Source organism: Fukomys damarensis, unplaced genomic scaffold, assembly GCF_012274545.1.
Source record: "Fukomys damarensis isolate Sample0158 unplaced genomic scaffold, DMR_v1.0_HiC HiC_scaffold_24, whole genome shotgun sequence".
NCBI lineage: Eukaryota > Metazoa > Chordata > Mammalia > Rodentia > Bathyergidae > Fukomys > Fukomys damarensis.
In genome coordinates this window covers 64,282,093-64,294,311 of record NW_022900936.1, presented here as the reverse complement: position 1 = coordinate 64,294,311, position 12,219 = coordinate 64,282,093, and the positions used below count along the sequence as shown (strand labels likewise).

General features: G+C 37.3%; 1 protein-coding gene and 1 long non-coding RNA gene across 2 annotated transcripts in view; one reads left to right on the top strand and one right to left on the bottom strand.

Annotated features, from left to right (window-relative positions):
* Window positions 1–637, top strand: part of LOC104866184 — a 27,182-nt gene extending 26,545 nt beyond the window's left edge. The window contains exon 5 of the long non-coding RNA XR_004514211.1: window positions 555–637. This is a non-coding gene — a long non-coding RNA (uncharacterized LOC104866184). The remainder of the gene's footprint in view (window positions 1–554) is intronic.
* The window catches only part of Ndufb4 (NADH:ubiquinone oxidoreductase subunit B4), a 6,043-nt gene extending 3,677 nt beyond the window's left edge, over window positions 1–2,366 (bottom strand). The window contains exon 1 of the mRNA XM_010630012.3: window positions 2,130–2,366. Coding sequence (XP_010628314.1) covers window positions 2,130–2,309 — 180 coding nt within the window. The 5' untranslated portion in view covers window positions 2,310–2,366. The remainder of the gene's footprint in view (window positions 1–2,129) is intronic.
* Window positions 2,367–12,219: the final 9,853 nt, after the last annotated feature.

The following is a 12,219-nucleotide window of genomic DNA, read 5'->3' as shown; positions in this document are numbered from 1 at the left end:
AAAAAAAAAAAAAAAAAAAATGCAGGGTGGGGGGCAGGGAGGGGAGGGGCTGGGGATTTAGCTCAGTGGTTCCACCTGCCTCACAAGTGCCAAGGTGCCAAGTTCAATCCCAGTACCAAACAAAACAAAACAAAACAAAAAAACATGGTGAGTACTCTTGAAACCAGTTGCTCATTTGGCTTTCTGGGTCCCTGCCTGCTTGGTTATTCTCCTACCTCGCTGGCTACTCTCTCATCTCCTTTGCTTTTTTTCTTTGGTCTACTCAATCTCTTAATTATTGGACATCAGATCTTGTAGTCTCTCTATTTACTCCATTAATGATGTTATCCAGTCAGATAAGTTTATCTGTGCTGATGACTGTCAAAGTTTTACATCTAGCCCTAGACCTCTACTCCAAACAGTATCCAATAAACTGCTCGCACTGACATATTGCCTAACAGGAATCTCAAATGTCACATCCCAAATTGACTTCCCAATATTCTTTTTGACCTTAATTCCTACTACTCTCACTCTTTATCTTAATAAAAGGAACCTTCATTCTTCTAATTGCTTAGGTCAAAAACCCTGGAGTCAGCCTGCCATGGTGGCACACACCTGCAACTCCAGCACTCTAGAAGCTGAGGCAGAAGTTCACAGATTCAAGCCCAGCCTATGCAACTCTGTGAGACCACATCTCAAAATTTAAAAAAAAAAAATTTTTTTTAAAACAATAATAGACCTGAGAAATTTTACTACTGAACCAATCATTCCTACAGACTAGGCAAGGGAACTTACACATATTGATTAATAAATGATTGTGGCACACACATTTAATGAAAGGAATTAAAGAGGTAAGTATCATTCTGTTTCACAGATGAGGAAACTGAAACTTCCCTGGGACACTGTGCTGGGAAAAAAATCTGGTGTTCACATGTCAGATCTGAATGAAGCCTTATACCCCACCCCATCACACTATCCAGCCCATCAAATTTGATCACGTGCATATGTATATAATAGATGTGTCAAGTAAAAAAGATTTTGGCTGGACAGCTAAGCAGGTAACAGCAAATACTGTGGACTACACAGTTCAAATTCAGTTCTATGACTTGACAGTGCATAATCTACAAGATATGTCCAGCCCATATTGTATCCTCACCTACAGCAGAGCTGTAGGGACAGCAGAGCTAAATGCTTTTAGGAGCTGTGACGTTGGAATAAAAACTCAGAAGGGGCTTAGCAAGTGTCAGGCACACTGCAACTCTCCTTCAGTTCTCACAATTTCCAAAAATTCCCAGAGAACACTAATGAAGTGTTCGCTAGTCTTTTTAAAAACATCTTATTTGAGACACCTAAAAAGCTCTTGCACATAAACCTATGAAAAGGCACACTTGTTAAACAATAACAGCTTACTGGGCCTTTATTGTGTACCTGGACTGTTACATAGACTATCTCATTTAATCTAAGAATTATATTAAGAATGTACATCGTTCCCATGAAAACATTTAAAATGTACGATTTGGAGGGGCTAGGAAAGTTGTCCAAGTTCATAGTTTGCCAGTACATTGTCTTTTGGTTTCCTTCCAAGTCCAAAGTTGTAGCAAGCTGTAGGGTCTTTAAAAAAAAAAAAAATAGGAGGAAAAATCACTGTATTCCCTTTAGGAGAGAGTAGTATCTCTAAGAGGATGTAAAATGAAAAGCATAAAACAGTTTTTTAAATTATACATATTATTCTGAGGCACAGATGGGTCTGAAAATGCTGGTTACAAGCCAGGCACTATGCTAGTCCAGTCACACGTCTCATTTAATCCTCCTAACAGACTCGTAAAAGTACTACATTGTATCCATTTTTCAGATAGGAAAAACAAGGCTAGACAGTTAACTTGCTCAAAACCAGCCAGGGAACAGGTGTTCCAAGCAAGGCTCAGACCAAAACATATCTGAATCCAGAGGCCAACCTAGAATGGTAGCTCTCTGAACAAGGTCAAAGGACTAAGGAGGTGCCCTGTCCTCCGGGCCGTGGGGAGGGACCGATCTAAAGTCCGGAATGGAAACGCTAGCCCCCACGCGGTCCCCTGTGGAGTCTGGGAAGCCCAGCCTGAGGGGAGCGCAGACTCCAGCCCTCGCGTCCCGCCCGGCAGCCCCCCACTCACGATGAGCCCTCGGCGACTTGGGTCGTTGAACTGAAGCAAATATTCTCGTTTAAGCCGGGCTCTTATAGCCAAGCGCTCGGCTTGCGCCTTCCGGGTTTCCGGAGATATATCGTATTCTGCTGGGTCAAGGGTAGGGGGAAGAGTAGCCCAGGGCGACGGCTTATACTTTGGGAACGCCATTTTACCCCCCCAACACACAACTGCGCCTGCGCTACTGAGACACCACCCCCTCTTCTGTCGTGACCTTCAACCTTAAGAAGTGCGCATGCGCGTTCGCAGGAGGTCGTTGTCGGCGGGTGCAGTTTGAAAAGGAGCCGGGCCTCCTTTTCCAACCTTTCTCCGTCTGCGGGCCTTCCGCTGGTGACCTGCGCATGCGCGTTATGCTTTCCCCACTTTCGACTTCCGCACTTTCTTAGGTGTTAGTGTGAGGCTGCTTCCTAGCTCAGGTTATTTGTTAAGGTTGCGCGGTGTGATGCTGACCAAGACTGGCTCTGGTGTCCAGAGGCCTCGTTTTTCAATGTAGGTGTATCTATACGGCGTGACCCTGAACAAATCATTTAATGCTTGCTTTTCCTTTTCCTGGAGATAATGACCTATTCTCTCCACCTAACGAACTTGTGAAAATTAAACAAGCATCTTGCAAATCCCAAAGCTTTATGCAAAAAAGAAAAGAGTAAGCTTTTCTGCACGTTACAGATTAAGTACATACAACGTAAGCTTATTTTTCACAGGCATGAAATAATGCTTAATAGGAGAATGAATTTAGAAGTGTTGCCTGACTGTAGTAGTTCAGGGAAAAAGTGACAAAGCTCATGAAGAAATAGTAAGTTACATAAAATGTTTAAAACATTTTCCTAAAGTCCTTAGCATGCTTCAGGTGCTAAAAATGAAGAACATGCTACAATATGAAAGTACAAGGATGCATTATATCTGACTGTAAAAGATCGTTGGGATGTGCATGTGACGGTAACCTCAGCTGGCATGGTGCACACATCTCGCAAGTTCAAGTCCAGCCTTTACAACTTAGCGAGTTAGTGAAAGCCTGTCTCAAAAAAAAAAAAAAAAAAAAGAGTTAAATAAGGCTGGGTTTGCAATAAGGCTAAAGGCCATGGGTTCAATCCCCAGTACAAGAAATCGGAAGGAAAGAAGGGGAGGGGCAAGGAGGAGAGCAGGAAGGAGGGAGGAAGTAAAGAGCAAAAATGAAATGTAACTTTCTTCAACCCTACTCTCCTTTCCTGTCCTCTCACTGTCACCAAGGGAAAAAGCCACACATCAGAGTTTTGGGGTACCAATAAGGTATTTCTTGAGGGGGGATTTAAACAGTATTTCTACAATTCGGGCAAGGAAATCTGGGTCAAGAGAACTTCAGCTAGGCACATGTGTGTTTGTGGGAAAATAGTTGCTAGGCAGAGAGGGATCTAAAAAGTATTGGCACTTGAAGTGATAGGGAGAGGTGAGTCTGTCAAATTTATGCAACATTTTAATATTGTTTTAAGTGTGAAGCATATTGCACACTAGTCAATCTTAGTCAATCTTCTAGACTCTGTAAGGGAAATAGAGAAGAAATGGCGGCTGAAGGATTTGCGCACCAGGACCTGACAGGCAGAACAGAAAGAACAGGCAGAGCCGAATAATATTTACAAAGTGCTTTACTGTCCAAATGAATACAGACTAAAATGGAGTCGTAGGAATACAAGCTGAGAAAATGCATTAAAAAAATGAGAAAATCACTTTCACTAATTTTAATGGGGGGTTGAATTTAAGGAAATAAAACAACATGAAAAGCAGGAGCAGGGTGTGAAATTCTAAAGACTGCGCAGATAAAATTTGAAACACTTTCCTGATTTAGGGAGAGGGTTATGTAAGAGGAAGGAAGAAAGGAATATGGTGCAAACAAGCCAGCTGACATGATTAAAAAAGATTTGGGGGACTGAAAGAGTGATAGAGTGCTGCTTCTGTACTAGAGAGAAGGCCCTGCTTCCATCCCAGAACTGAGGGGTACAGGGGTAGCAAGAGAGGAAGAAAGGAAAGGGCCAGAAAGAGGCAGAGAAACTTCATCAAAGCAAAATCTGTGTTAAGGTGGTTAGCTACTCCTACATTTTTCTGGTTACCCTAAGGGTCATTTAGGGTGACTGTCAAAATGATGGAATTTTAAAAACTACTTTCTATTCTACTCTTGGAGAGTCACAATTGGTATGGTAGGGGAGATTCTTAAAATACTGTGTGCTTGAGAAAAAAAGAAATAAGTACAGCTGGTCTTTCTTTTCCCAAGACAATTGTTACCAGAAAAGATCCTTTTAATCTTTTAATCTATTTGAATTTATTGAAGATGGAGACCTACATTCCATATGAAAGAAAAAGATTTCATTAGGACTTTGTCTTGAAAAAGCAGCCAAAATTATGAAATTAAATTTATCTTACACCTGACACATTTTAGATTACAGTTACTATGTGCTAATTCTCACATCTTAACTGTTAATTTTTGGGAACATAATTTTTTAAAATATTGTTCATTATCCTTCACTTTGCATTTGATTGAATAGCAGGGTCATATTTACAAAAGAATTGGAGAGCTTTATATAGTTTTCCCAAATCCTTCTCCTAATCCTTTGAAATCACATTATATCCTTTTGAAGTTATTGATGTCAACATCATTCTCACTGATTTTTCTTTTTCATTTGTTACCTGATCCAGTTTTGTGAGGACTTATTAGTGACTTTGCATGTGGATCCAAGCACTTCATCAACATCACTTTTGTTTTTCTTTCACATCACTTCTATCAATTTTATGCAATTCCCTATTTCTTGCAAAAAATTTGTAGTAAATTTCTGTGATGTTTTCGGGCCAGATATTTCCAAATGAATGACCCACGCTTTGATGGAGGTGCACAAGGGTTACCATATTGGGCAACTTACATGGGGAGCGATTTCACAAGTTGTCATTTTATCGTTGAATATTTCATGTTTTGCAGGCTTTGGTCTTTCTAAGAAATGTCCTGATAGAATTTATCAGAATTATTAGGACATGGATCACAAGGGCATGGCATCTGCACTTTTGCTTGGGTGAAGGGATGAGTTGTGAAGTGAAAGAATTATACATGCAGTTGTGTGGAGTGGTCAGACTATGTGAATGAGACAGTATCAGGAAGCAGAAGACCAACATGGAGGTCCAGAAACTATAAGAAGAGTGACTCCAGACGGGTGTAGTAGCACACACCTGTAATCCCAGCATTCGGGAGGCTGAGGCAGGAGGATCGCTGTGAGTTCAAGTCCAGCCTGGGCTATATAGTGAGTTCCAGATCAGTCTCAACTACATAGTGAGACCCTGTCTCAAAAAACAAACAAACAAAAAAGAACCCCAAGCAAACAAAAAAGAAGAGTAACTCCAGAAAAGATTGAATTATCTTTCCTTTCCCTCCATAGAAAATAGTATTTTAAAATCACTGCCACTTAAGACAGAGACAGTTATGCAGCCAAAGTATATAGGAAAAAATAGAGGTATATCAAGAAGTAACTAGTATAAATATTTTTCTAGCTTCTGTGATTTTTAAAAAATTTATGATTTATTATGGTTTTCTTTTTTCATACCTCATTATGTTTGCAGTTTTTGTATTTTTTATTTTCTTCTGCTGGGGATCAAACCTATACCCCGAAGTATGCTATGCATTTGTTTTACTGCTGAATTACAACCCTAGCCCACTTACAATTTTTTTATAAGGAAGTTCTCCTCTCCTTCCCCTGGTCCCATCCCCAAATTATGAGTTTCAAGTCCCTCCAAGCCTGGGATGTCTCTGCTTCTCAGTCTTAAGGCTGCACAGAGAAGACACACAGTGCTATGTGAATTGTTTTAATTGACAAGAAGATGCAGGAACAAGGGCTCCTCATCTCTCTAACTGTGTAGCCTCCCTGAGATCTTGCCTTCCAAAATTCTTTCTCTCCAGTCCTGAGAGTGTAAGAACAACATCCTAGAGCTTTGTTGGGTTACTTGAGTTTTCACATAAGCGTCCACATATATTCAATTAACTCATTTTCTGTTTGTTTATGAGGATCTGTTTTCCTCCAGAAGAGGGTATTATGGGGTCTGAGTGACACCATTTAATTGGACTGCACCAGAGTACCATATGAAAGTTTGGCTTTCATTATATCCAATTTTTTTTTTGTGGCTCTGGTCATTGCCTCAATCACTCATGAAGATGATTATGCGACTATCCTAGAAATGACTCATGTTGAATAATTTTTTTAGAGGTGATATTGTATCCAGCAGGCACTTTGGAGACACACAGCCCATCCAAGACAAGCGTATATATTTTTTTGTGTTTCTTCTATAGTTTTATCAGAAAATTTGCTATTTCACTGAGGCAAATCCCTCCATTTTATTATAGTTCAAACTGTCTTAGCTATTTTTATTCCTCTCCTCTTTCAGATGACTTTCAGAATTAACTTGTCAAGTTCCATAAAATTTTTATTGAGATTTTTATTGAAACTGCACTAAGTTTATACTTTAGGAGAATAGACATGTGTTTCTTTTTTGCTTTTTTTTTGGTACTGGGGATCAAAGTTGGGTCCTTGCACTTGTGAGTCAGCCGGTGGAACCGCTGGGCTAAATCCCCGGCCCTTTTTTGCTTTTTTAAACTGTATATTTTTACTACTACATATTTGTTGTACATAACACATTCATTGATCACATTCATCGTAGAGAATCTGTACATGTACATAATATATCTTAATTTTTCCTTTTTCCCATTCTCCTCCCCTCCCTTCAGCCCTTCCTCCCCTCTCCATCCACAAAAGCTTTTTTCCATTTCCTTCTATTCTTTTTTTTCTTTTCCCTTCCTTCCCTCCCCTTTGCCCCTCCCCTATTCTCCTTCCCATTTGAACATTATCTTCCTTTTTCCTAACATCTATCCTCCATTATGCTCCTTATTTGCCCTTTGGATTTCTCACACAAGAGAAACAATGTTATATGTAAACTTGTAAGTCTGATTTATTTCACTTAAGATTATGGTCTCAAGGTGCATCCATTTTCCTGCAAATGACTCAAGCTTATCCTACTTTATGGCAGAGTAGTACTCCATTGTGTAGAAATACATTTTCTTTATGCATTCATCTATTGATGGGCATATGGGATATTTCCAACATTTAGCTATTAAGGCTTGTGCTGCTATAGACATAAGTGTGAAGATATTGTATTATGATGCCTTTTACTCTTGTGAGACAATGCCCAGAGAAACAACTGGGTCAAGTAGAACCTCTAGTTTGTTTTTTGAGGAACCCCCATACTTATTTCCATAGTGGTTGTAACAGTTTATGCTCCCACTAGCAATGAAAAAGGGTTCCTCTGTTCCCAAAGCCTCATCAGCATTTCTAATTGGTTGATTTCTTGGTGAGAGTTATTCTTTATAGGGTAAGATGGAATCTCAGTATTGTTTTAATTTTCATTTCTTGAATGACCAGTGATGTTGAAGATTTTTTCATATATTTATTTTTTGTACTTCATCTGAGGAATGCTGTTCAATTCAGATGTCCTTTTTTAAATTGGGTTTTTAAATTTGGGATGTCTGATTTTTTTGAGTCCTTTATAGTGTCTACTTGTTAGTCCTTTGTCTAAGAAGTAACTAGTAAATATTTTTCCCATTCTTTGGGTTTTCTCTTCCCTCTGTTGGTGGTTTCTTTTGCTGTGCAAAAGCTTTTTAATTTGATGTGATCCCAGTTTTGATTCTTTGTAATATTTCCTGTACAATCAGGATTTTGTTCATAAAGTCTTTTCCTACACCTATGTCTTCCAGAGTTTTACCTATTCTATCTTCCAATAAACTTAATGCTTCTGTTTTAACATTTGCATCTTTGATCCATTTTAATTTTAGTTTATTGCATGGTGTGAAATATGGTTCAGTGTTTGGCATGTGGGAAGCGACTTTTCTCAGCACCATTTATTAAGAAAGCTATTGTCCAGTGAATGTGTTTTACCCTTTTGTCAAAAATAAGGTAGCTGAGGGGCTGGGGATTTAGCTCAGCAGTTCGGTGGCCTGCCTTGCAAGCACAAGGACCCAAGTTCAATCCCCGGTACCAAAAAAAATAATAATAATAAGGTAGCTGAGTGTGCTTTGAGTTGTTTCTGTGCCTTCTATTCTGTTCCATTGATCCTCGGGTCTGTTTTTTGCCAGTACCATACTGTTTTTATCATAGTAGCTTTGGAGTAAATTCATATTGGGGATTGTGATGCCTCCTGGCTTGCCCTTGTTGCCAATAATTGCTTTTGCTATTCTAGGTCTCTTCTGGCTTCATATAAATTTTTGCATTATGTTCTCTAGTTCTGTGAGGTATGCTATTGGTATTTTGATTGGGATTGCATTTCTGTAACAGTTTTGGAAGTATGGCCATTTTCACTGTATTGGTTCTGCCTGTTCAAGACTAGGAAATACATTTTCATTTTTCTGGTATCCTCTTCAATCTCCTTTTTCAGAGTATTGTGGCTTTCAATGTATAGGACTTCACTTCCTCTGTTAGATTGATTATGAAGTATTTCATTTTTCTTGTTTTTATTATCAAAGGTGTTCCTTTCTGACTTTCTCTCTCAGTGAGTTTGTTACTCATGTACAGGAATACTATTGATTTTTGAGTGTTGACTTTGTATCTGGCTGTGGTGCTGAATTTGATTACTAATCCTAGGAGTCTTGTGGTGGAGGTTTTTTTTGTTTTGTTTTGTTTTTTTTTTTTTTTTTGGCCTTCTAAGTAGAATATCATGTAATCAGCAAATAATGATAATTTAAATTCTTCCTTTTCTATTCATAATCCTTTTATTTCTTTCTCTTATCTAATTGCTGTGGCTAATATTTCAAGAACTGTATTGAACAGGAGTGGAGATAATGGGTATCCTTGTTCCTGATTTTAGAGTGAAAACTTTCAGTTTTTGACCACTTAGTATGATGTTGGTTGTTGGTAGTTGGTTTGTCATAGATGACTTCTATTAGATTGCAATAAAGACCTATTCTAATTTTTCTGTAGGGTTTTTTATTGTGAACATGTGTTGGACTTTCCCAGATGCTTTTTTTGCGTCTATTAAAATGATCACATGGTTTTTGTCTTTCATTCTGTTAATGTGACATACTACATTTATTGACTTGTGTATATTGAACCATCCCTATATAACTAGGATAAATCCTAGTTGGTCTTGGTCTATAATCTTTCTGATGATTCGTTGCATTCTTTGCCAGCATTTTATCGAGGATTTTTGCATTTTTGTTCATTAGGGATATTGGCTTGTAGTTCTCTTTTTTGATTGAATCCTTCTTTGGGTTTCATGTCAGAGTAATCATTGCCTCAAGGGATGAGTTTGGGAGTATTGCTTCAAAGAATTTGAGGAGTAGGGTATTAGATTGTCTCTAAATTTCTTGTAGAATTCAGCAGTGAATCTGTCAGGACTTGGACTTTTCTTTGTTGGTAGTTTTTAGTTACTTCTTCAATTTCATCGACTGGCATTGGGTTATTTAGAATTTTTATATCTTTTTGATTCAGCTTTAGTAATTCATATGTATCTAGGAATCTGTCTCTTTCTTCTGAGTCTTCCATCTTATTGGAGTATAAGTTCTTAAAGTAAGTATTTATGATCTTCTGGATTTCTGCAGAGTCTATTTTCCTTTTCATTTCTAATTGCATGGATTTGGGTCTTTTCTTTCATTGTTTTGATAGGGTTGGCAGAGGTCTTCTCTATTTTATTTAATCTTTCAAAGAGCCAACTCTTCAATTCATTGATTCTTTGTTTTGTTTTCTTAGCCTCACTTGCATTAATTTCTGCTCTGATCTTTATAATTTCCTCCCTCACATGTGCTTTGGATTTAACATGCTCTTTTTTTTTAGAACCTTGAAGTTCAACATTAGGTTATTTATTTTAGCTCACTTTTTTTTCTCATGTGAGAATTTGCTACTATAAATTTCCCTCAGAGGACTGTATTCATTGCATTCCATAAGTTCTGGTATATCATATTGTCATTATCATTTAATTATAGAAACTGTCTAATTTCTTCTTTAATTTCACCTGTGACCCACTGGTAACTCAAGAAACTGTTATTTAATTTCCTTATGTTCATGTAGTTTTTGTGGTTTCTTTTGCCATTGATTTTTAATTTTATTGCATTATGATCTGGTAACATGCATGGGTAGTTTCAATTACTTTGCATTTAGTTAAGCATGTTCTGTGAGTTATTATATGGTCTATTTGGGGGACAATCCCATTTGCTGCTGAGAGGTAAGTGTATTCTCTTGTTGTTGGGTGAAACACTGTAGTTATCTACTACGTTCATTTGTTCAAAGGTTTCATTCAGCTTTGATACTTCTTTTTGTCTAGTTGATCTATTTGTGACAGTGGGATATTGAGCTTCCCCATTATAATTGTACTAGTGTTTATATAATTTTTCATATCCATTAGTGTTTGTTTTATATAGTTAGATGCACCAGTATTGGGTGCATATGTATGTATTATCATTATCTCTTCCTCTTAGATTATTCCCTTGAGAAGTATGTAGTGACTTTCTTAGTCTATACTACTCAGTTTTGACTTGAAATTCACTTTTAATTAGAATAACTACTCCTGATTTTTTCTGGGTTGTCACATGGAATGTTGTTTTCCATCCTTTGACTTTCGGTCTGTGAATTTCTTTTTGAGTTAAATGTGCTTCTTGTGTGCAGCATGTTGCTTGATCATGTTTCTTGATCCATGCTACCAATTTGTTTCTTTTGTTTAATAAGTTGAAACCATTCACATTGATACAACTGATAGGTATTGACTTATCCTTATCATATTATTTTCCTGTTGTTAGTTCCTTTTCTTTCCCTTGCTTAGTGGACTCATTCTGTTGAGATTCTTGGAATTGTTGTCGTCATTGTATTTTTCTAGAATATCCTTCAGAACTTTTTGGAGTGCTGCTTTGATGGTCATGAATTTCTTCAAATGTTCTTATCATGGACATATCTTATTTCTCTATCATCTTTGAAAGATAATTTTGTGGGTGCATCATTCTGAGTTGGGAGTTATTTTCTTTTAGGAATTGAAATACGTCACTTCATGCACTCCTTAAGTGTTAGAGTTGAGAAGTCTTCTGTGATTCTGATAGGTTTCCCTTTGTAAGTGATTTATTTATTTTCTCTAATAGTTTTAGTACTCTGTTCTTGTGTTATATTTCTGGAATCTTGACTGTTATATGCTGTGGTGAATTGTTTTTCTCATCATAGTTATTTGGAGTTCTATATGTCTCACTTATTTGTATAACAAATTCTTTTTCCATGCTTGGAAAGTTTTCTGTAAACTGGTCTTTTATGCTTTTTTTGTGCTATCTTCTGATTCTTCATTGATTTGAATTAATCTTATATTAGAGTTGTTTGAATTATGTATCAGCTGTTAGATTGATTTTTCATGCTCCCTCGCTATTTTAAAGAGGTCTTTCATTTGATGATTGCCCACCACAAACCTGTCTTCTAGATTTTTTTATGGTATCGGGGATCAAACTCTGGACCTTGTGCTTGTGAGGCAGGTGGCAGAACCACTGAACTAAATCCCTGGCCTTTGGTCTGGTATTCTATCTTCACACTGGTTGACTGCTGCATATACTTTCAAATCAATTTTTAATCTCCTGCATTTCTACTTGAGTCCGTTTCATGGAATCCATTTCTTTCCTATGTTAAGCATTCAATGTTTCCATCACTTTCCTAAGTTCCTCTATTTAAAAAAAATCTGTACCTACTGTAGATACACTGATCATTTCCTTCATTATGATCATCATTAATTATCTCTGTTTTGTTTTTGTCAAGAGATTTGTTGATTTGTTGTGTTACTTCTGTGCTCTACCTTTGGGCTACTTTCCATTCCAACATTATCAATATATTAGTGATCCTATCCATGATCATTACTTAGGTCTCCTTTTATGTCCTTCAATTATGTTTTGTAATTTTTTTCTATAAGAACTCTCACCACTTCTGTTAGATTAATTTTTGTTACATTATAGATTTCATTGCAAGTGTTTCTTTTTGCACATTTTCTAATTGTTGCTATAGGAATATTATTGATTTTTGTATACTGATCTGGGAAGCAGTATCCA